The 26,634-nt window shown below is 32.2% G+C and overlaps 1 protein-coding gene across 1 annotated transcript; it reads left to right on the plus strand.

Annotated features, from left to right (window-relative positions):
- Positions 1-11: 11 nt before the first annotated feature.
- Positions 12-23,634, plus strand: GNPDA2 (glucosamine-6-phosphate deaminase 2). The gene is given in 9 exon segments (XM_079153055.1): positions 12-120; positions 3,002-3,163; positions 7,127-7,228; positions 8,136-8,318; positions 13,971-14,058; positions 14,060-14,093; positions 14,095-14,154; positions 18,273-18,447; positions 23,348-23,634. Coding segments are annotated over 8 exon segments (828 nt in total). The 5' UTR covers positions 12-120; positions 3,002-3,039; the 3' UTR covers positions 23,410-23,634.
- The last annotated feature ends 3,000 nt before the right edge of the window (positions 23,635-26,634 follow it).

Below are 26,634 nucleotides of genomic sequence, written 5' to 3' on the forward strand. Positions count from 1 at the left end.
CTCATCTGCATCCGGGTCTTCCGGCTTCGCCCTCCTGGTTGCCGGCTGGGGTCGCTCGCGGGTTGCTCAGGGCTGCTGTTTCCCGCTGTTCCAACGTCAGAAGAACCAGAGAGTCCGCTGGTGAGTTGGGGGATCGGCTCAAGGAGGGGCCTCGGGCGGGGCCGTGACTGGCGGTTCCCCTGTGGAGCTTTGTGCCTAACAGATCCGGGGCGGGTTGGGGGGTCCCTGGAGGCGCGAGGTGGACCTGTGGGTCCCAGGCCTAGACCCTTTAAAACCTGGCTGGTCGTCCACTCCGGAATTGGGACACAGGGAGAGGCTTTCCTGTCCCCTCCTCTCTCGCGCCTTTCTCCTGACTCCTCTCCCCACATCGTTAGAAATCTGTGACAGCCATCCTTGTTTGCATTCGCGGTAGTTTGCGGAGTGACTGAGCCCAGCAGCCACGCAGTGGAGGTGGGCTGCAGACCCCGCCGTCCCGGAGGAGCCACAGGCTTCTCTGCTGCCTCTGGACGCTCTTCAGGATCCGGCGCCCGCCGGTAGGGCCAGGCCGCCAGTGCTTCTTTCTGGTCTGAGCTTCAGAAGCCTTTTCAGATCAGGTACATGGTGCTGAAGAGAGATGCTTAGAGCAGAGATTCTGAATCTAGATTCTTGTCCTGGCCCTTCCACTAACTAACAGTGTATCCTAAGTCTTATAGAAGTTCCCATCCATCTCTCTCAAGTTCACAGGTTTGTGTTCAATTGCCAGTTCCCTAAGTGATGCACATCTGAAATGAATCAGCACCTGCTGGAAGGGCTTAGTGCTGTTCTGGTTTTTTCAATGCCATCTGGTCACGATGCTAGAGAAGTCCATGGAGCCACAGCAGTTTGGATATCTGAAGACTGGCAAAAACCGAAAAGGGGACATCTTAAAATTTTGAAGACCTTCTTTCCTCTGGGTTAGGACTTTTGGAAGTGAAGTCTATGTCCTCTGCAGAGTTATAAGTAGACAAACAAGCCAGGTGTAGTGGACCATACCTGTAAGCTCAGCAACCTGGGAGCCTGAAGCAGGAGAATTGCAAGTTCAATACCAACCTGAGCAACTTAGACCCATCTCAAAATTAAAAAAAAAAAAAAAAAAAGAGGGACTAGTGACGCAGTTCAGTGGTAAAATGCCTCTGGGTTCAAACCCAGTACCAAAAAAAAGGAAACAAACCAAAACTTGCCTGTACCTTGGTCAGAGAGACTTGCCTGAATCTTTTTGCAGTGAAATGTTTGATGTTCTTTTCCATATTTAACCAAATTGTAAGAATCAGTTGTGATATTTCTACAGTTTTCTTGGACTCCATTTCACATTTGTTGAAACACTGTCCAGAAAGAGGAGCCTGAGAATTTGTATTTTTAACAAACATCTTAAGTGATTCTCAACCAATATGGCATATTTGGAGTGTGGGTCTTGGAATCAGATACACTGTTTTATCTCCATCTCGGTCTAAAACTTAATAGTGTTAATAACTTAAGCAATAAATTTCTTAGAGTTGCAGTTTTCTTCATCTCAAAAGTAAGGATGACAATTTCAGCCTCAGAAATTATTAAGTTGTTTCTATGCCTTTTGTGTGTATTGAACCAAGCATAGTGCTTAGTATATAGTAGGTCTTCGTAAGTCGGTTAAGCTAAGAAAAGACATAGTATGCCCAAGACCTAGAAGAAACTTGAAAAGATCTAATGTCCTTCCTACTCCTTAGTTTTTTTTATTATTAATAATCAACTTGCAGAATATTCTTATTAGAAGTAAGTATGTATCTTTGATGGTCATATCAGCCAGCAACTCTTTTTCCTTTTTTGGTGTGACTCTGAAATTATTTTTGATATTAGGTTATTAATGAAAAGAGGATGAATCCATTTGTTTGGCTGAATTTGACAACATAAATGTTATTTAATCTCTTGTTATGCCAGAATTCTAGATTATGGTTATCATCATTTTAATTTTTACATCAGAATTCTAAATCATATTCTTAAGTACATCACTTAGATTCCATGTAGTCATTGAAATAAGATCTTTTACTGTCATTAATTTAAAACATTTGACTTCATACTCTGAAAAGTATGTGGGTACAGAACTCAGAAATGCTGAAGCTATGCCATGAAAGAACTGGTGTTAGTGACTGACCCACTTCAATATAAAACTAAGACTTAAAATCTGAGAATTATTGTTTTAGAATACAGTGTATATGTTAAAAATGTTGACTATATAAAAATCACATTTCTACATAAATCATGAGATGTAAATTAGTGTTAAGACGGCTAAAATCCACATTTTTCATGGTAGATCAGTCCACAACTCATTTCAATATTCATATAATAATGTTTCTTTATTCTTTTAGAACCTTATATTGTTTTTTTGTGAAGCAGTTCTCTAATATTATCTCATTCTTAAAATTTATTTCTTTGCATTAGATATCTGGAATGATGTATAGCTAGTGATGAGAATTATTCCTGAGTGAGATTTAAACATTGTTTAACAGAAAGGAGATTTGGTTATTATATTATTCCTAGGCAGAAATCTGAGTTTTAGTAAATAACTTGAAATTTGCTTAGTAATCATCATTACCACTAACTTGTAATCAACAAATGCTACTGCTTTGTTTCTCTTTAGGATTGTTTTATATTGCTTTAGTAGGAGGGTATGTTATACCTGTATGCAGTGTAGTGTGGTGGATTTTATATTAAGAATGCCTTAATTTGAATTCTGGCTTTGTTACAACCTGTGTGACTTCAAATTGTGGGCATTTTATTTATACTTTCCAATATTGTTGTAAGGATTAATATGTTTATTTAAATGATGTGACCCGCTGTCTAAAATATACAATCTGCTCAAAAGAGCTTGGCTATTATTACTGTTTTAAAAGCATAGATTATATTTTGTGTATGTTCTTCTTAATAATTCCCTTTTTAAAATCATCAGTATATTACACTTCTATTTGAGTCTGTAAAATACTTAAAGTGCTTTACAATGGATTTTTCTCAGGTTGGAACTTCTTGGTTTGGAAGCTGTGTGTCACTATAATGAGGCTTGTAATTCTTGATAATTATGACTTGGCTAGTGAATGGGCAGCCAAATACATCTGTAATCGCATCATTCAGTTCAAACCTGGACAGGACAGATACTTTACACTGGGCTTACCAACAGGTAATAAACCACTTTTTTTAAATTTTAGATACCCTGGTTATCCAAGATTGTGAAATTGTATGGTTTCTCTTAATAAAATATTTTTTCTATTCATTTCTTGCATAACACTGATTGAACCTGATAGCTTATTGTAAAGCCAGAAATTTATATTTAGTCTGGTGTCTACATTTTTTACTGTTTTTTTTTAATTGTTTCACCTACTATTCTGAAATGCAGTAGGAAATTTCCTAACAAATTATGATCATAATTTTTTGCACATGTTTCTATAAGTTATTTATTTTTAGGGGCATTATTTTCACTATTAATATAATTTCTTAGTACCTTAGCTTTCTTTTTTAATCATAGGAGGTACCTAAGTATGTATTGCTGCTTCTTATTTTTACCTCACTTGTCATCATCTCTTACTTATTAGCCTTTTACTGTTTATTTTCCTTCAACTATAGAATATTAACAATTGAAAAATTAGAAGACTATTTCTTTATCACAGAATAAACATTACATATTTTATTGAATTCGGTTTTCTTTAGTGTTGTCTTTAAAAATGACCAGGAAGTGTCATTTTTGATCTTATGGCACTTGATTTGATGTTTTTAACCTTTGACTTTACCAAGGGTGTTAAACCTAGAGTCAGAACCACTTCTTGGTGATTTTACAGCATTTATGTTATATTCCTAAAGCTTGGTTTGGTTTCCTTACCTGTAAGAAAGATAGGAATAATAATAACCTAAAATGCTACTTGGAGGCTTAACTAAGATAGTATGTGCACAAGTCCCCTGTATACTGAAAACTCTGTGAATTTAAGGTTCTCATAATGGAGTTTTGTTTTTGTTTTTGCTTTTTGGGGGTTACCGTGGATTGAATTCAGGGTCACTCCACCACTGAGCCATATCCCCAGTCCTGTTTTGTATATTATTTAGAGATAAGGTATCACTGAGTTTCTTAGCTCCTTGCTTTTGCTGATACTGTCTTTGAACTCGCAATCATCCTGCTTCAGCCTCCAGAGCCACTGGGATTATAGGTGTGCACCACCTCACCCCGCTCTCATAATGTTTAATAATCCTCCCACTGTACATTCCATCTACATAAAAGCTAGTCACAGATGTTTTCTGCATTGCTGATTTGCATGACTGATATTTCTCAAGTTGATTTTGTGTGTTATTTTGCCTTTTCCTTTTTAGTATGGGACAGTAGATGTTGGTGAGAATGGCAGAGAGGGATTTTTCTCAGTTATGCACACCAGTACTGTACACTCATAGCAGCACCCTCAGTTCTGTTATGTAGGCTGGTCACTGAATGTGGCTTCATAGTATCAGTTTGTATACTGTTATCCTGGGTTACTCTTAAGCCTATCTGTATCCATCACATTATTTTAATTATCATGAAGAAAGAAATACTAATATGAGTTTGGGGACAGAAAGGCTTCAGAGTTTTAAATGGCAGCAGTGCTAAACATGTTTTTATGTATATAGATCTACAACTTTAGCTTTAATTTTGGTAGTATAACTGCTAAGTAATACCCCTACAAGGGGAGTATCTCTGGAAACCTCTTATTGACATTTTCCACTGTTCACCTTCATTGACCAACGACATGATGATTATATTCCCCTCCCCTACTGCTTTTAAAATTTGAACATAAATATATGTGATTGCAGGTGACATGCTATATAATAATTATCCTCCTACTCAGCACGATTGCTGGGGAATAGCTCTTCAGTATGTATTTACTGAAGTGACATTAATGAGCTTGACATTTAAAGGTCTGTGTGCTGAGAACCTGACCTACCTCCCAATCTTATTCCCACCATTCCCATACACTGAATTGATTGAGTGAATTGAACTGCTTGTAGTTCAAAGAATCAGCCTAAACTTGCTGGCTGCTTTTCTTCATTTTCACTCATGTTGCTAGCATGGTATATAGGGGAACCCATGAGTTTTGAAACTAGATAGATCTAGATCTGAATCTCTGGTTTCACAGCCATTTGATATTTGACAAATTCTTCTTTTTTATCAATTCTTTCATATTTGTAATGAAAAAGATAGTGTCAATTTCCCAAAGTTGTAAGATTTACATGAGGTGGTGTATAAAAACACAAGATGCTGTCTTTGGACCTCCTCCCCTATCTCTGGTCTGTTTTCAGTCACAACTGTGCTGTGCCCTTTGTCAGAATTTCAGACTTTTTTCAAGACTTCATTGAAATGCCATTTTTTTTGTTTAATTATTCCTCTAACCAGCAATACTATAATCTTTTTTGACTAGACTTCTTTTAGTTATGATTTTCCTTGTGTCATGGTTATTTTGTACTTATTATCCCTATATCATCAGTCCTTCTCAGATAGAAAAAGTCCTGGCAATCATTGTTTGATCTGAATTATAGTGAGGACTTACTAAATGTTACTAAATATTAATAAATGACTATTGCAAAGAAAGTATTAAAATTTCTTTAACCATTTTCTTCTGTACCATGTCCTTCATTTGTTTCTTTATCTGTATGATTAAAAGGTAGAAAATTAATGTATTTTTTGTCATCACCATGGTGACATCTTCTCACTTTTTTATTCATATATTCTAATTTTCTAAACAATGAAAAAAACAAGATTCATTTATGCTTCTGGAAAGGAAAAAGAGAAGCATATTTATCCATCTTTTAGATTTCATGTCAGCGAACTGTAGTTCTTTGAGAGAGAATTATAAAATTTAACCACATAATTTTTACATTATTAATTGCAGTTTAAAATAACATTTTCAGCTTTCAGAAAATTATTTTTCTGTTTTCTGAACCTATGTGGTGTTTATTATTTATAGTAATTTCTGTAACCATCATCTCAAATAAGAGGCAGTTTTTTACACCTAAATTTACTCTTTTACTCTTTTTATTTGATTTTTTTTTTTTTTTTGTCCAGAGACTATTAATTTCTAACAAACTTCTACATGCTACCTAGGCATGTATTTTGTGTGCAAGCTTTTAATTTTTTTTCGATGATGATTATACTAGGAATCAATACTCCAATCAGAATAGGGAAGTTCAGATTACTTGATAACAATCTACTTTGGAGTTCCAATGAAAAAAACAGAGCAAATTTAGAAAACAAAGAAAGGAGGCCATTTCCAAGTGGCTAAATCTGTTTCTTTATTGTGTCATATTATGAATCACCAACAAATAAATCTCTTACCAAGTATCAGTTAATTTTATAAAACATGGAAAAGAATCACATTATAAAAAACTAAAATCAAGTACTCACTGCCAAGATCCCATTTCCTAGAAGTTCTCTCTATTTTAAATACTTAACACTTCTTTCTCATTTACACATTTTAGTTGATATGTGCAGAAGATAACATGAACTGAGAAACAGGAGCTCTAGTTAAAAAGCTGTAGGGCTGGGCTGGGGATATAGCTCAGTTGGTAGAGTGCTTACCTCACCAGCACAAGGCCCTGGGTTCAATCCCCAGCACTACAATTCCTCACTCTATCAGTTTCAAAATTCAAAGTAGGGACAATACTTAAATTTAGCACTATTTCTCTTTAGATTTCATTAAATGGTCAACACCTACCCTATTTATGTATCAATTTATACTAGAACTTGTTTGTTTTGTTGTTTTTTTCAAAAAATGGAATGTTTAGTTTTTTTAATTCAAATATGCTCTCTAAAAGATTTTAGTCTTAAAATTTGTAGTAGCAATTTTAAATACCAAACAACTCAGCAATAATTTTCCCAACTTTAATTTTTTATAGAAAAATCTCCAGCTTTATTTAACAAATTCTGGTTTATTAAAATTTTAAGATAGCTTGTAAAGAAGCTAATGTGTATTAAATTGAATATGTATTTAGAGTAATAATTGTCTAATAAATTAGAAATACAGAATATTATTAAGAAAAGAATAGTTGAAATAAGCATATAGAAAAAAAAATTTTTTTTTAAGATGGATTTTCAAGTTATGTTAGCAAATGAATCTTTCTGTTTTAGGGAGTACACCTTTAGGATGTTATAAAAAACTAATAGAATATCACAAGAGTGGAGACCTTTCTTTTAAATATGTGAAGACTTTTAACATGGATGAATATGTAGGTAAGTTATATTTGAATCACATATTACATTTTTAATAAAATGAATATATTTTTAGAAATTAATACATTGAATTTATGCTCTGAATTAAATAGGAAAATACTGCTTCTGATGAGATTGGGAATTCACATAAAATTTTGTATTTTTATATAGAGAGCACAGCATAATAGAAAGAATACAGGAGGGGGAATCAGAAAAATCTGCATTTCATATCCTAAGCTCTGCCGCTTACAAGTCATGAAACTTGAGCCTATCCATTCACATTTCTCATTATCTTTCTCTCTTTTTTTCCCTGAAGGCACAGTTAAAACAGTGTGTAGGGATAAATTAGTGTATATAAAAGTAATTATTAAAAATTATTTTTAGATAAGACCATATGTAGCTGTGAAGCTTTTATAATATATTGAGTGTTATCTGCTTAACTGGGAATATTTCTGATTCATAGAAATTGTGTTAAAATATAAATATGGGAATATACTTTTAAGTGAAAGCATAAGTGATGCCCCCAAATGATTATGATTCAATACACTTTGCACAGATATGGGAGAAATAGAGAAGTAGCATGGCCAACATTTCAATTGAACAGTTAATTTAACATATAAATTAGCTTCACTGCTTAAATTTCATGTGTTCAAGAAATGTGTAGTGATTAAGTGCACATGGCCTGGGCTGTCTGTATTTGTATTCCATCCCCTCTGAGCTACTTGGGAAAAGTTCTCAGTGTTTTACTTGCTCATCTATAAATGAGAATAATAATATTTCATGGACATATTATAAGTTATTTGTGTTACTACATACCTGTGATGTGTTATAATGCAAGCATGTAACAAATACTTTTAAATTAAATACAGTTTGGAAAAGTTACCTTTACTTCAGGAAATAGTTACTTTTGTTTATTAAATTCATTTAGGACTTCCAAGAAATCATCCTGAAAGCTACCATTCATATATGTGGAATAACTTTTTTAAGCATATTGATATAGATCCTAACAATGCTCATATCCTTGATGGAAATGCTGCAGATTTACAAGCAGAATGTGATGCATTTGAAAAGAAAATAAAAGAAGCTGGAGGAATAGATCTTTTTGTTGGAGGTATGCAAGCAGATTTTGTCACTAATTATTTGCTAATATTTGAATTACGTATTTTAAACTTAAAAAATTATCTTAACTTTCTGCATAATACCCAGAAATAGACTGACTTCCATTTTTTTTTATTTTTGTCAAAACTAATCTTAAAATTCTAATAGTTAATATTAAAGAATTGCTTAAATTGTATCTTGAGAGATAGGTCCCAATTTCTGTTACAGTTTTCTAATTACCTCTTTAAAGCAGACAGTTTACCACATCATAAAGAATGAGTGACCTGTTTACTTTCCTAAATGATAACTTTAACTTTTTAATATTTAATATTGCAATATAGCCTATTTATCAAATTAGAGTTGAATCTTAAAGTTTGCATGAGAAATGAGTAGATTGTAGCAGATCACTTAAATTGCTTCATGTCACTTGGAAAAATTAGTTTAGAATGATGTAAGATTTTTTATTTAACATCAACCTTTAGATAGTATGAATTAAATTATATTATTATTTTAATAAGTTACAGTGTATGAATGTTCAACTGACCAGATTCCACTTGTAATTTATGTATATATATATGTATATTTATATTTGTATGTGTGTGTATATGTGTATGCATAATATACTAAAAATAGGAGTTTCTTAGTTTGTAATAACATGCTTTTCTGTTATCAGTACAAAGCATCTGCGACATCTAGCTAGTTGCCATCTGGGGTATAATATCAACTAAGCTAAAACCAAAATTATTTTTCATCAAATTTTTTTAGTATTCAACTAAAAACACTAATGCCTTAAATTAACATTAAATTACCTGTGTATATATTTTATAATTTACTTATTAGAAAAGCACTCATAATTACATGAATTAGAAATATATTAATTTAAGGTTGGAATGACTGAGTATATTTGATGTACTTGGTTGCTCTTGGGCAAAATTGGGTTTTTACAGTGAAACATAAATTTAATCACATTTTGGCCACTTGCTCTCTGCATGTCCCTGGTAAGTTTATTGAAGTTCACTATATCTGTAAACAAGAAAATACCAATTTTTCCAAAATCTTTGAAAATTAATCACATTACAACATGTTTAAAATACCTAAAAACTGTGCTTACTCTATAAGTATTTCTTCAGTTTTGGTCTTCTCTCTAATCCATCACTGGTGACATGTCTCTTGGTTAATTAATTCCCTGAGGAGGTTTTTCCTGAATTAGTAAGAGGTTACTTAAAATTTTCTTTGAGGAAAATTTTATCCCTGTAGCAGAGCCAGTACCATTTATTTTCTTGTGTAAATGGAATGGCTATTTATGTGAGCAAGAATCCAAGTTAAACTATTTTGATTTTCAAAATAGAAAGTTATATATGTTTTAAATAAAATGTACTAACATTACTTAAGTAAACCTAAGGAGTGCTTACACATTCCAGTTTTGCATGTGTGGATCATTTTGACATAAGTTACCATTTACACCTGAGACAATAAATGTTTGAGAATGTTTAGGGAATATACTAACCACCCATTCTTTAGATTATCTGAAGTCCATACCAAAATGAAGTAGGATCACTAACCTAAACTGTTCATCTTACTTTTGTTGAGCATTGTTTTCACTCATTTCTTTGGGCCAAAGAAAGCAGGTTAGTTGTTAGAGGTTAATTTTTAAACATGGCTGTTGGAAAAAAATGTCTTCATTTGTGGAATTTTGTTTCCCTGTTAATTTATTGATCATATTTAAGAATCCAATACCAGGGAAGTTTCCTGGGAGAAAGATGTGATTAGGTCTCCCTATTTTGTTCTTTGTCTGCTTTCCAGTAAGCATTCATAGCTTAGTGTAATTTTAAAGGCCAGAGCTTGATTATCCCAGATTTTGGTAGAACACTTTTCATTCCCTACAACTGTAAGTCATTTCTCATGTCTTTTTAGCTAAATGTTTTGGGTAGGTTTCCTTACTATAAGTCACCTCAGTTTTCCTTTCACAGTAGATTGAGTGTAAATTATAATTATTTATAGTTATCACTAACTCTTGCTACTTTAAAAAAAAGTTTTTTAACCAGTTTTTCTTAAGCTTCCTACAGTCTCCCCAACAACAAAATAGAAAGAAGAAAAAAGAAGAGAGAAAGAGAAACAAAGACAAACTTTTTCAGAGAATTCCCTTATCTTTTCTATTAACATCCTCACTATAGTCTGATGATCCCAGGTCTAACATTGTATATATACCATATAAAGTATATAATTACTCTGCATGAAGAGAGAAGGGTTAGCTTACTACATTTTCTTCTTCTATTGGGAAAACCTATGTACTGGATATGTATTCATGAAAGAATCTCATTTGATTCTTTTCATTTGTTGATCTAGGTTTGTTATCATTGGATTTTTCAAGATGAAGCTTGGTATTAGGGTCTTACCACTTACCCTTCTTTTGTTACAGGGTTTGATTAATAAAAACACTAAGAACTGTGCCAAATGGGATCAAAATATCAACTTTATTAAAGGTAAAGTTGGACTAGAGATTGCAGGTTGGCTTGAAGCCAGATTGGGGTTTCTCTTCCTCCCCTTTGAATTGGAAACAGAACTAGGAGAGCTGAAGAATATTAATCTGCAGTTGCTCGTTCCAGGGAATTAGAGCAGGAGTTTTCTTCTCTTGGTAGAAAAAAGAAAGGAGGAAGTACATCCTCTTAAAAGTTCTTATTCTTCCTCTACTGGCAAAAGTGTTCAAAGAGAGGGTAAGGTCTAATAGGAATTCTTAATGTACCCAAGTAAGAAGGTACACAAACATGGCATTTTATAAATAAAATACATTAATGTAAAAAATATCTTAAAGTACATTTTTAAGTGAAAGCAATAGGAAAAACTTCAACTTTTTTGGTTACATGAATGAATTCTTTAGTTGCCAGTAATATGAACAGACAAATGGGACCAGAAGTTAATTAGTTGGAATGATTCTGCAGGGACTCAAAACTAAAGGAAGAATTGAAACAACTGAATCTTTGGAAAAATAAGAGCCAGAGAACCTAAGATCTCAAAAGTAGGAACTCATCTTCCTTTTCTCCGTAGTGTTATAGTCCTGTGCCTCAGTTCTAGATGTCTGCTTTTTGTATTCTAGGTCAAGATTTCTATATGGAGAGCAGTTATAGATTTGTTGTTCATCCTGGGGCAAGTGCTTATATCTAGACTATAATCTCTACCTAAAAGGGACATAGGGAATTATAATTGAGCCTGTGTAGTGAGGGGAGTAGAACAATAGGTGGGAGAAACTATCGAGTCTACCAAAAAATAACAATCATCCATTTATTTATTAAGCCATTATCTACTTAGTACCTCCTGCGTGTAACATGTTGTTCTGAGGAACTTCACATTCGACCTACAGAACTATAATAACATGCTAGGCACAGTGGTTCATGCCAGTAATCCCAGAGACTAGGGAGGCTAAGACAAGAGTATCTAGAGTTCAAAGCCAGTCTCAGCAGAAGCAAGGTGCTAAGCAACTCCAGTGAGACCCTGTCTAAATAAAATACGAAATAGGACTGGGATGTGGCTTAGTGGTCAAGTGCCCCTGAGTTCAATCCCTAGTACCCCCACCCTCACCCCCCAAAAAAGAACTATAATAACCTAAGAAGGACATGTAAGCCACACAATGGGTTTTTGAGCTGTTTCCTATAGATGCTGATATCTCAATTTAAACCTAAAGACCAAATAGCAATTAGCCAAATTATTTATATAATATATATAATCAGGGACCTCAGGTTTGAGTTACTCATGTCCAGTAAGCAAAGGTGTCAAGCCTTTTCTCTTAACTTTACTCATAATTTCAGCTTAGCTGCACACTTCTGTATGGCCCAAATCACCAGTGAGAGCCCCAATGTTGATCTTGGAATACTTAACCATTTTTCTGGAGCTTTTATTTTCCTAGTTCCATCATTTCCTAGTTCATCTTTTAAATGGAAATATAAATATGAACATAAATATTTGTGTATATCTATACCTAAGAGAAAATCCATTTTTTCCAAATACAGAGAAATGTATAATTATAATTAAAAGTTACAAGCAAATATTGACTTAGTAGTTGAAGTAATATGCATATTAATCCCATGTAGTTCCTCACATTAAAAATGTATGTCTCGGGCTGGGGAGATAGCTCAGCTGGTAGAGTGCTTGCCTCGAAAGCACAAGGCCTGAGTTCGATCCCCAGTACCACAAAAAAAAAAAAAAAAAAAAAAAAAAAAAAAATGTATGTCTCCACACTAAAAATTTCTATATTTTAGTGCTTTGGTGATCTGTATTTGCTTGGTAGATTATTTATTTTTTCTTCATCCTTCAAAACTAGGTTATTCTCTGTCATATTTTAACTTGATTTGATCCAGGAAATTCTTTTAGATTTGTGTGCTAAATATCTGTGATGTATACCTATCTTACCATTCAAGTAAATATGTAGCATACAAGAGTAAAAGATATTTTAATGACTTAGAGAACTTGCAGTTGTAGTTTTTGATTGATGTTGCCATAAATCTGACAAACTACTAGAATATGCATATAAAACTATTTATTTTATTGATTCTTTGTGAAAAGAACTGACTCCCATTTTCTTCAAATAAGGAATACCATGTTCTCATTTATATTTTAGAGGCAATCCAAAAGTAATAGAGCTGCCTGGAGGCCTCCTCAAAGCAATGCTTTTCAAATGTTAGTTGTCACACGTTATTAGATCATGAAACCCATATAGCTAGTCACATCCTTTTTATTTGGTTAATGAAATGGAATGTAATGGAAAATGGCTTGTATGGGCTCCCACGAAGGCTGAGAATAGTATCATGTGATTTTGTTCTAATTATATTTTAGACAGTTGTGTGTGTGCGTGCGTGTGTGTGTGTGATGTGTGTATGTGTACATAATAGTGTTAAATATTATTTCTTGCCATAGGTAAAAAGTATTTGAAAAAAGTTACTGCCCTAATAGGTTTTTTTTATGCTTATATATTTTGGTGTGATTACAATGCAGAATAGAGATATTTTGGTTGCATTTTATTGCAACAAAAATGTTATCTTGTGTCCCATGTATACATTTTATAATAGAGGAACTATACTGCAGAGAGTCTACTAGTTTATACCCCATCTGGACTAGAACCAACAAAGTAAAGTGTGGAGTCTAAAGACCATGGGTTTAGGAATCAGAAGACTTGAATTTGAGTCTGTCGTAGCATTTACCAAATTGTGATCTTGAACCAAGTCTCTTAAATTTACCTGGAACATCAAAGATTCCTGTTACCTTAACAAAAAGTGGAGGAGGCAGGAAGTAGGTATGCCTAATCTTGCCATCTCATAATATTGTTAAGTATGTGTTATGGTAATGCAACATGAACGTACTGTTATGAACTGTTATATTAAGGCGGAACTTAATTTTACTGCTATTATTGGAATCATACCAGATTCAATGTTGTGCTTATAGAAAAGATGGAAATATTTTGTTGAATGAAATGCAGAAACACATATTTTAATGCAATATTAGAAATTAAGCTATAACTTAACACAAGGTAAAGTGTGTGTGTTTATGATTATCTCTTTGCTCATGAAACCATGTTAAACTTTGAGACAACTTATTCACTATATGGTAAAAACCTTATTTTTTTTTTTTTTTTTTTTTTTGGTATGTGTGTGTTGGTCTCTCTCTCTCTTGAAAGGAATGGGTCCAGATGGTCATATTGCTTTCAATGAACCAGGAGCCAGTTTAGTTTCAAGGACAAGATTAAAGACTCTAGCATGGACACCATTTGGCAAATGCTAAATATTTTGATGGAGATTTATTCAAAAGTGCCAACTATGGCTCTCACTGTTGGTGTGGGGACAGTAATGGACGCTAGAGAAGTAGAATTATATGCTCTTTGGTATTTTTTTTGATTGTTTATATATTTTGGAGTAATTATTCAGATTGATATTTGATCACAGTATTTTTAATAAATTGTTTTAGTGTTCAGCAACTTTTGTCAGTCTCACAGATATGTTTATAAATCAACTAACTTTATCTTTTGGAGCTATAAAGAAGAGTTAGCAGCATCTTTTTTGAGGTGCTGCTTCACTTGATTATTCCTGCTTCATAGTTGGAGGTCCTAAAAATCTTATCAAACCACATGGTTTGTTTTTAATTGAAATTCTCTTGTAAAAGGACTACTGGGACAGATGTAGTAGTAGCACACTATATAATTTGGAGCCCTCAGGATGATTTAGTGTATACATGGAGGATAGCCCAGTCGGTTTCTGGTTGAAAAGTTACCCATCTAGCACTAGATCTGTTCTAAATTTAGTGTACTTAACAATGCGCATGCTCTGAAAAGTAGACCCCAATTTTTAAGTTTTTACATTTATTTGTTATTACTTTCCTTGAGAATAACAGAAAATATTATAGTCAGTTTATGATTATTAGTGGTTAAATTATGTGGAAGTCCAGAAATCAGTTATTTTCTGGTAGCAAGATGATATAGACTCAAAGTGTACACATTATATGAATAAGTAATTATATTTAGAGTTGAACATACAAGTAGAACTATTATTGAAATATGTGGAAATTTCTCATCATCTAAATATCCTAAGTATTTGAAAAACACCTTTTAATCAAGGAAATTTATAGTAAATATGTTAGAAAAAATATTTAGAACAATTTTATTTCTAAAAAATGAAACAGTCATTTCTAATATTTAACAAGATGTAAGTTTTAATGCAATTCTTATGTCAATTTTAGAATGAACAGAGAATTTTCAAATAACTGGGGTTTTTTTCCTCCTTTTGGTTAAGTTTTCCAACAAAATTATAATGCCATTCACCTGTTTTTTCTAACTATAAGGAAAATATTTTGGTAAAACTATTTCAGGGCTACATCGTTTTGCCAAGAACCTATCTTAGTTTATTAATTTTTTTCATAACATTGTTTTGAAGCAAGTATATTGATTTTTTCTACCTGTAGTTGTAATGGTTTTAATTTATTCATATTCTCTTTGCTAGTGATTTTAACTATGATATGAACTGTTCTTTGGTGTTATTTTCTTTATGAGCACATGTGCTTAGCTTTTATTAAGTGGAACGATTTAAGTAGAGAACTAAGTTCAAGCAGTGAGTTCATCGATACATATCTTCACTTGTGGCAGTCAGCTAATGAGGATCTTCTGTACACACCTTGGAAGTTATTTCAGGTTTTGTCAAGACTTTGGATGTGTCAACTAGATAAGGAAACTCAAAGGCCAATACCCTCAGTTTTCAGACTCTTTCCTTGCTTTGGTGTCTTCATATTGACACTATGTCTGCAATGCTCTTTTCCACTCCTTGCATGACTAACACTGCACCATTTAATTTTCATGTTCCTTTCTCTCTTTACCATCATCCTTATAAGCAAAATCATTTTCTTTTATTCTCTCATAACACTCTGACATTTTCCTTTAGGTAGCGTTTAATTTGTAATTATTTTGCTGTAATTATTTGTTTACTGATTTAATATGTTTCTTCACCAATCTATACTCTCCATAAATTTTATGAGTCATGTATATGTACTACGTAATACTGTCTGTCATATAATAAGTATTAAGCAACTGCTGGTAATAGTTTGAATGAAAAACTTATATTCACAATCCCTTTTGGACAAAATTGGTCCTATTCAGTACAGCTTGTTTATCTACCTGAACCACTAGAAATAATTTTCGTTGATTTTAGGCTATTTTCCAAAAGCCAATTTGCCCAGAAGGGATTAAAATTTGTTTTTACTAAGTTATATTTAAAAATAATGCCATGTATTATGAATGTGATTTCCAAAAACAGACACTTAAAAGTGCTTTTAACTGTTGTAGCATCTTTAGAATTATTTTATTAATTGTAATTATTTGCATAGTTTTTCTTATAATGAATTACGGGAAAGCTAATAAAACTTAAAATCAGCTTTTCACTGCCCGACTGAAGGTCACACAGATCATCTGTGACTTTGTAATTGCTGAAAACAACATCTTCTCTGCAAGTCCCATGATAAATCATGCCTGTGTCGAGTCTTTACCCAACCTGTTCATTATATTGCTGCCTGTAGTAAGTTTTTTCAAAAACATTGTTCAGTTTATTTATCTGTGTAATTATGAGTCCTCTAATTCCCTTATTATTTCATCTGAGATCAAATCTAGCCTCTTGTTTAGCAAAAAGTCTTTGACTTTAACCAGTGTCCAGCTGTTTACTTTTTTCCCTGTGCCCCATCCTTACCAGACTTTTAGCTTTTTATTGACCATCCTTAAATGTCTGAAAGGCCCCCTTATTTAGAGATTGTCTGTTTATCCTTAAACTTGGTTTTCTAGAGGAGCTACTCTAATGCTTTTCCCAACGCCCCCAGATAGTGTTTACTTCATGTCATCATTGTACTTTATTACTTTTTATGTATTGTACATATTGTATTTTCTACATTGAGTACAATAGTTTCTATATTTCATCTTCTGGCATCATTGCCATTCAGACTGTATGGTGGGTAAGAACTTAGAAATTAAGACCTGAAAATCCTATATTTTCTACTTCCTGTTATCTCCTTAGGTAATCTTAATCCTTAATTTCCTCACATAGTAAAACTTACATTTTATTTAAATACCTACCAGGAATGGATACAGGTGGGTTAAAATACAGTTTTAAATAACATATAAATATCTACTTATTTATGGAATGATTGCTTAAATGTGAACTATCACCCATACAAATCAGGCTTATCTCATAACCTTTTAAAATAGTGTTATTGGCAATACATTTATTATTTAGAGTAGCATGAGGCTGTATCATTGAAACATCTGCTGGTCATTGATTCTCAAATATCAGTTCATGCATAAGAACTGCCTGGTGTTTTTTCCCAGTAACCTATTATTATGGAGTTCCTTCCATAGTACATACATTAGTCTTAAAATAACCATTGGCTATTAATGTCCAGCAAGAAAACTAATTTATAGATTTAGAAAATTAATGTTTTATCTTATTATATCAACTTAGTTAATTATTGTTTTAAAAGTAAATGCTTTAAAAGATGAATGTTTTAAAAGATGAATATTTTAAGAGATTGCTTTATAGCTACATTAAATTTTTTGTTGAGCTATGTCCCTATACATAAAAACAAGATATATCAATAAAACCATTAGATATATCTTAATATGTTCATGGACTTGGACTTAATCGAGATATAGCTTCACAGTGAGAATCAACTAATAATTGTGATAAAAAAGAAGTGTCATAATATCCTGATCTATTAATGTTTAATTTCCTTCTATTTTAGATCTACTTATATGATATGCCTGCATACATATAACAAAATGTCTATGGTGTTATAAATATTTTAGAACTGCAATTACCTAATGTTATTTTTTTAATTACAAGGCAAATTTTGCCTACCTAAAGATTCATAACATTACATATACTTGTGTGTATATTCTGGGTTGTAAAATGAGGATTGACTTGCTCCCTAAAAAATGATAAGGGGAAGATTCATTTTGACACGCATACACTTAAAACAGTTGCATGTGTTCTTTGAATTACTTCACAAGCACTTAGGGATTTAGGACCAAGAACTTGTGTCTTTTTTATTTTTTACTTGTAATTCAGTTATAAGTGCCGAAAAGGCAATTTCTGTGTTAAGTGAATCCCTAATTCTCTTAAATTCAGTTGTTTGAAACAACTTTGAATAAACATGTGTGTTCAATGTTATGATCTTAAATAACTCTTTAAATATCTGTTGTTTTAGAGTCTTATTGCTTTCTGACATAGTATCTGAACTAGAACAATTTCGTGTATCATTCCAAATTATGTAAATTTTTTGAAGACCCATAATTCTCCTTTTGCAAGGCATACTCTTTTTCTTATTCTCCCAGGTCTCTTTTACCCATCAGTATTCAGCATGTTAATAAACTTATTGTATGCACTTACATGTCTGAGTTGTCTACGCTAATTGAACTATTAATTAACAAGGTATATTCATGACTTTTTAGGTGATGATCCTCATAACAGGTGCACACAAGGCATTTGCCCTGTACAAAGCAATAGAAGAAGGAGTCAATCACATGTGGACTGTTTCAGCTTTCCAGCAGCATCCCCGAACTATTTTTGTATGTGATGAAGATGCTACTTTAGAATTAAGAGTTAAAACTGTGAAATACTTTAAAGGTGAGCATTGAATATCAAAAGCAGAGTGTGAGATGTTCTGTTGTAGATGACAGAATTTAATATGACTATGGGTATAAATTCTACACTGTGGCCTGTTGAAAACTGGAATTGTGCTGATACAGTGGCTAGTTATTTGAATGGATAAAAATTCTCACATCAGATAATAGTGGCTTTCAGAGTAGGTTCTTTGTGTGTGTGTGTGTGTGTAGAAAATCTCTTTACTTGTATTTTCAGTAAACCCATTTCTTGAAATCCAAAATTTCATAAAATATTTTACTGTTATATTGAATTTACCATATTAAATAACCCCATAGGAAGTCCATTTTTTGTCTTTTCTGGTTTTGTTTTATGTTTACAAGTCCCATCTTAACCTCTACCTAGAACCTAATTCGTGGTTAAGTTGGGTCTCCCACTAATTTAATCTTAAGAATTTCAAACCAGTATATTCCTGTAGATTAAAGTTATAATGGCACTAAATTTGAAACAGTATGGAATTAACTCTGCAAATAAGGAGTTTGATTGTCCAAAGTTCTGTGTGCTTTTGCTTTTTTCTGTAGTCTAGTTCAGTAATTCTCAAATTTTATTATATATAAAACACTGCATATACTTGACATAATGGGTGGTTTAGGAGATTTTCAAGTGACTTTTGACTATGCTAAATGTGGAGTCCATTCCCTGATTAAGTGAACTCCATTACCAGGTATGGTGGCACAAATCTGTAATCCCCAGTAACTCAGGAGGCTGAGACAGGAGGATCTTGAGTCTAAACCCAGTCTCAGCAATTCGGCAAGGCCCTAAGCAACTCAGTGAGACCCTGTTTCTAAAACCATATTAAAAAGGGCTGGGGATATAGCTCAGTGTTAAGCACCCCTGGGCTCAATCCTGGTACCAAAAAAGAGTGAACTCCATATATAAACCTAAACACAAACAAGCTATATAAATATTTCTTTATAAAGTACCTATATTTATATAACTGATATTGAAAATCAATTGGTAGTAAATTTGTCAGTGATTCACAGAGTGTATAGTACTTGTGCTACTTCTGTTACATGAATAAATATACATTTTTAATTGTTTACTGTACTCTGTTTAACAGGTATTAAAAATGTATGGAATAAATCAAGCCTGTATTTCATGAATATCATTGCTTAAGACAAGGTGTTAAGAAAGTTATCATATTTTATTGCTTCTAAGACGCATTCTTTTCTGAAGTTAGAGCGTGTTTTAAAATTGGTGTCATGTCATAGTATACCTGATAGCATTTTGTTTTAGTGGTACATAAAATAATTATGTCTTACAGTATACAGAATCTCATATTCAGAAATATAGTACACATAATCTTAAAAATTATAATTTGATTTAAAGGAAATCAGTAATTTACAATTAATATACATGTTTAAATATGGCAAAAATATTTAGATTGGAATACAAATGATTGAAATTTAGAAAACACTGAAAATCTCATATTTTTAAAACAAATTTTGAAAACACTGTATAATTTTGCATTTTCATTTATGTTTTGTGAGCATTTTCCTATTTTACAAAATAACTCTTTAAAAAGCATTTTAATGGCTAGTTAAGTAGATACATTATGATTTACTTAAACATTTTCTTAATATGTAATACTTCATCTTTTATATCTTTTGTCATTTAAATTGCTAGTTTTTACCAAACCACAAATATATCCAATTAAACAAGAGCAACAACAACAAATGTTGGCTTCTTTGTAATTTTGCAGATAGAAACAGAGAGCATCTCAGTGGTAAACTATGAGTAGACAGAGCTCTTGAATGGAATTTTATCTGTACATCTCCAAAGAGTCCTCCCGATTTCATCACATGTATTAGATTCTTCAAAGTTAATATAAGCAATCCTCATGAAAATTTTCACAAATGCATGTTTCAGGGCATTTAGTACCAGTAATCCCCAGATAGACCCTGTCTGTACCAGTCTGATTTCATTACAACTTGATTTTTATCAGACTATTTTTACCTTTTGGTGAATACTTAAATAAAATACTTAATAATAGCCAGTACTTATATGACCAGGCATTGTTCTAAATGCATTATGTTTATTGATATACTTAATTCTGATGGCAATGCTATAAAGTGAGTTTTCATATACTCCCATTTTCAAATGAATTAATAGGCTTAACAGACAGAGATAATAAATCACTTACCTGAAGTCATATAGCTTCTAGGTGGGCAGAGCTAGGTAACTAAAATCAGACTTAGCTAGAGTCTGGGTTTTTGTCCACTGTGTTATACTACCTCCCAGAAGGGGAATAAACTGAATATAGTATCATCCAAATCATTTGTTTGGATGCACATTTGTTTGTTTTTCCCATACCATAATCATTGCATCCAATAAAAATGTAAGCAGGGGTTAGAGAATTTAAACTAGAGGAGAAGTACTTGTTAAGTGTGTTTAGTCCTTTTAGTATAGAAATTCTAAGTTCTTTTGAAACATGTTGAAGTATAGACTATTCATGAGAGGATAGCTGCATTGCCTGAAGAGTACCTTGTACTTTCTACTTTAGAGCTGTATGTATTAACTGAAGAGGTTTTAGAATATCAGTGTCTGTCAGAAAAGTAGAATTGAGATCTTATTCTTGGTGGTATATAAGCCTTTCTTTATATTTAAGTACTTTGATTTAGAGTAATTGAATATTCATGAATGTGGCACATATTTCAAATGTAGTTTTATGTATTTGGCATATCCTAATTGAGTTACCATTATATCACATCCAAAAACTGGAGGATACTATTCTGGGTGTTTTTGCCTATAGTTCTCAAATTTCATTTACAACACTAGCCTTTCTTCTGTCCTCACTAAAAACTGCCAACAGGAATCTTAGTAAAGATTTCAATTATTTAGTTCCTGAAAAAGATCTAGGTTAGCTAAATTCAAAACAGTAATAATTATTACTAAGTGAAAGCTTATTTCCTATGTACCTTTTGAAAGATACAAATTAATCACTTAAAAGTTTAATGCTTGGGTGTTTTATTCACTATAAGCTTTTTGGCTTTGCTTTTTAATTAGAACTTCTTTGTCTTTGAGTTAGTGTATTTTCAGAACATTATTCATGGTGGTGAACTTTGTTTTTTCCTGTTACTTCCTTTTTAGGCCCCATCCCCATAGCCTCATAGAAGTAAAAGTTATTCTGTAAATACATTGATATTTAGAAACTATGACATATACCATTTCTTCTGGTAATGTTAGGAAGTCTGGTGCATTTTTATCAATAATTTTTTATCAAGAATTTATTTATTTCTGTTTATGACTTAAGTACCAATTATTTATTTATATGAATTTTTATGTAGAAATTTCTCAGTTTTTACCTGATGCCATAGTAAATTATTGATTAGCTAGAAAGCAATTAATAGAATTTTTAAAATAACTTCTCATTTGGAAACAGTCTTAGGTATAAAAGTTATTTCCAGAGTGTAGTTAAAAAAACAAAAACTTTATAAAGGAGTTGGGTTTTTAATGTTTATCTTGATGTTTTAAGTTGTTTTTTAAAGCTGTAATGTATTCTACCCATGATAAAAGTTGTTTGCAAATAATAGAAAAATTATACTCCACAAAATGATCCTCTAGAAAATGATTCATCTTCTAAATTACATGACTGAAATTACCCTTTGTTGTTCCTCTTTCACTGGACCTTTGAAGTGCTCATTAATCCTTGCAGGAGGCTGTTGAGAAGTTAACTTTCTTTTACTTTCTGTAGCACTAGAAAATGGAATGCTTCCCCCTTTGAAGACTTCTCTGAGGGTTTTTCTACCCGAATTCATCTCAGATTCCTTGCTTATACCCTAGAAGTGGGTCTCCCTCACTGTTTGGATTTTAGGGTGCTTTGTTCAGCCTCCCTGACAAGGAATATCTACTTACTAACACTTATCCTCTCTCTCCAAACCAAGAATTCCATACTCTTTGGTAACCTCCAAACCTCTTTTTTCTTTTTGGTGCTGGGGATTGAACTCACAGAATCAGGCATGTGAGGCAAGCACTCTGCCAACTGAGTTCTATCCCCAGCCCCGACTCTGTAGTAACCAAGTCACAAGTGCCTTTCCCTAGCCTGTGTTCACAATGATCTAGAAAATTTAACTGATTTTTCTAACTTCCAAAGTATAAAATATTCAGTTGACTGATTCTGTCAAAGATAATCTTCTTAGAACTATTTCTTTTCAAAGAAATATAGTACTAATACCTTAAGACATTAATAACTATAAGATGCTATTTCCCAAGAAGCTTTACTATGTAAGAACATTTCACAAGTATATATGCCAATTACAAAATGAAATTTAAACTCTGCTTAAATTTAGTATCTAAATTTCTGTACTAACTTAGTGTTTAATACAGGCATCTTCTGTATTGGTTTAGGAAACTTTCCTCAATCTGTAATGGTTAATATGTAATCAACTCTTTTCATAAATACATAATTTTAAAGAGTAAAAACAATTTACCAGTTCAGTGCCTGTGGTAATATGTTGGAGGACTAAAGCTATCCTAGTGTAGTAGTTCTAAGCCCCTTTCTAGAGTCTAGTAGAGGAACTACCAGAGGATCAATGTCAACATAAATTTTTAAACAAAATTAGAATGTATTAATAAGCAAGTCATATTCAAATTTGGCATCCTGACATAGTAATGCTCTGAAGAACTGCTCCTACTTCTGTTTACTTCCAAAGTACCCGTATACATTCTACATTTACATTGTTCCATTAATAATTATAAATTGATATTTGCCAGGTAGTTTAACATTTTGAAACATTTTGTACTTTTTCAATAAATGACTTTTGTATCAAATGGAAACAAAGATACTTATTATATCTTTTGCTTTCTAAAGTAAATGAGAGTTCAGAATTAAAACAAAACTAGAATTGTGCTTTTTTTCTTTAAGGTTTAATGCATGTGCACAATAAACTTGTGGATCCACTACACAGTATGAAAGAAGGAAATTGAAGGAGATTGGAGCAGATTCTGCTTGAAAGAAAATACTTTTTTATTAGATGAATTATCAGCTATGCAATATGATAAAATGGGAAATTTTGAAGATTGTAATTTTAAAAATCTAATATGTGTTAAACATTCCATATTTAGAATGTGTCTCTTTTACACTAGGGCTTAGGAAAAGTAATCTCTTAAAATTGGTTGGCTATTTTATTATGCAGTACAGAAGCTATGTAGCCACCTATAAAAGCATAGAAATGAAATGTCTGCCTGTTTTAGAATGACTGTTTTTAAAAAGATTCTGAACATCAGGAACCATTTGTGACATGACTCTAGTGAAATGGGTTTTTATTTAATTGCGAGAAGACACTCCAAGTCTTTCAGGTGTCAACTATCATTGCAAACCTTTACTTTTGGAATGCTCTCTTATTTTCTGTTCATTATACACATGCTTTTCTGCATGTGGTTGCCTTGGTCATTTTCCTGAGGTAGTAGCCTCTGGACATTAAAAGTCCTGCTATATATTGTTGGCAAAGAACACTTGAAGAGACGACAGTGCCTAAAAGTTTAGTTTACAATCTTTTGGAAAGTGTGTTAAGTGCATGCTTTTTGCTTACCTTCTTATACAGCACTTTTTTACAAATATGCTTATTTTTATTTAATGACTTGGGTTCATGCCCTTAATAAAATATCTTGCAAATTATGAGTTTTATACCTAGCTACACACTTTAGGAAATTCTTTTGAAGAATATTTTCTGATTATTGTTAAAATTCACAAATGATTAGCTTTATTCCTTATTAAAAAATGCCTAAAATAATATGAAGTATATATATAAAAGGAATTGCTGTAAACTATTTTAGATTGACATAATTTTGCATAATTAATTGCAAATTAAATATATTTTCTATCTTCAAATAAAACTTATAATAAATAATTTATCTAAATTTTCTTTCCAGAAGTGAAATAAAGAATACATGCATTTGGAAAATTCCAGCACCTAATAGTATATTTCTTTTGGTTTGTTGCCATCATGCAATTAGGAGATTTAAGTTAAAAGATAGTACCTCTACTTATAGTTTCTCAGTCTTCCATTGGAAGTTGAAAACAAAATGCTCCCTGTCCTATCCATATCTCACATTTTATAAGCCCATGTTATAGAAGCCTTATTTATGCTTGTTTCTGCTATTGAAATGTAGTTACACTCTTAAAATATTTAGCAAATAAATTTAAAATGAAACAAAAAAAATGTTAGTGTAAAATAATGCTGCCTTATTTTAATTCCAGATGATGTTTTAATAGCTTAATAAATGTTTTTTAACTAGCCAGTGAATTAGTAGTATCTTGCACTAATAGTTCTGGTGATAAGAATTGTTTACTGCAAAGTACCCTAACTACTTTAGGTCATATACCATAAAGAAAAAGCCAAAGATGTCTGTTTTTGTGTACTATTCACAGGTTTTCTATGCTTTAAAGGTCTAAAATAATTATTTTTTTCCTTACAATCACTGTTAGACTAGTTTAGATATGCGTCCTCAAGCTGTTCAGCAAATTGCTCACTGTAATTCCCTAACTCAAGGTGTGATTTTGTTAAGAATTTAAAAGCCTTTGTGTACAATGAATCAAAATGCATTCTGCTATCATGTATAACTAAATATAACAATAAACAATAAAGAATTTAAAAGCCTATTTGAATACATTTCACAAGAAAAAGTTGTCCTTTGAAGAAACCACTATCTGAATCCCAGCTTTGTCAAAAAGTGACTATGAGCAATAAATGTCAGCTTCTTCCTCGTTACATAGAACAATATACATATTGTCAGCCACTATACTGAGTTCTGTATATGTACGCAGTATACAGAATACATATACAAAACTCAGTACAGTGGTTGACACATGCCTAATTTGAAAAATGGTGCAATTTTTAATACTCCTAAAATTGTAGAAATCTTATTTATATAAGGTCCTCTGGAAAGTGACCACAGAAGTCAAGTTTATGAGAAAAAAATCAGGGAAATACTTCTTTGTACTATTACAAGTATAACTGTTTAAAGAGTCCGACTACAAAATAAAATTTGACCAGATAAAAGCAGCACACATATTAAATAGTAGACACACAGTAACATATTATGTGCCAGGTACAACTTGTGACTTATTTTGCAATAATGGAAGAACAGAACGTTGTTTTAAAAACCATATTATTTTCCTCATTTTGTGTGTACTGCCACAAAAACCCATTGTCATGGAGTTTCACATTTTACCTGCATTTTCAAAAACCCATTGTCATGGAGTTTCACATTTTACCTGCATTTTCATTGCAGCTATAAGTATTTGTGCAGATTGATTATGATGACCACAGGGCACTTAAAGTCTATCCATAATTTAAGTCCCAGTCTCTTAATGTATAATTATCTCATAATGTAACACTTAGTAAAAAATTCATTGATACTCTTATTCTGAAAAGACATTTTCTTCACTCAAGTAGAAGACAAAAACCAATAGCTAAATCATTTTATTTGCTGTGATACATTCAGCATGCTGCCAGTGATTAATGAATGAACATGGAACTAAAGAACTTTGGATTAATATAGCCATTTACCGGCTCTGTGATCTCAGATATGAAAATTAAATCAATAATTGTTAAGCTGTAATTAATACACCTATCATTTTACATGAATGAATTTTGAGTATCAGAAATAAAACAGCCTGCCTCTGCCTTAATTTTAATTTAGAAATATATTATAAACCAGCTTATTTCAAACCAACACTTCATAAAATGCATAAACATCAAAGCCCAGAGCAGATGCCTAGTGTTATTTGACTTAACTTTAATAAGTGATTCACATATTCATGTCAGATAATTAATATATAGTAATTCATATATGTCAGATAAATTGATCCAGCTAACAAATTTGACAGAAGGTGCATTTTGAAAATTCTTTCATTTAAACTAGATGGAATATTAAATATGGGGCCTGATAGTATGAGGGAAAATCAACCATGAACACACAATGGTGAAAATTCACTGTGCTTCACTATATTGTGCATCGAGTATTTAAATTATCTCATTGAATGTAGACAACATGTGGATGTAGTAATATGACTTAACCTTTACTAAACAAATGAAGGGTAAGTTATTTGGCAAGATTACTTGGGAGTGGTAAAACAAATTTGAGATTAGGTGATAATGGTTAGGAAATAGGTTATTTAAACTTTATTTAAATTTAAAATCCTGAAAC

This window comes from Sciurus vulgaris (genome assembly GCF_902686455.1).
Source record: "Sciurus vulgaris genome assembly, chromosome: 9".
NCBI lineage: Eukaryota > Metazoa > Chordata > Mammalia > Rodentia > Sciuridae > Sciurus > Sciurus vulgaris.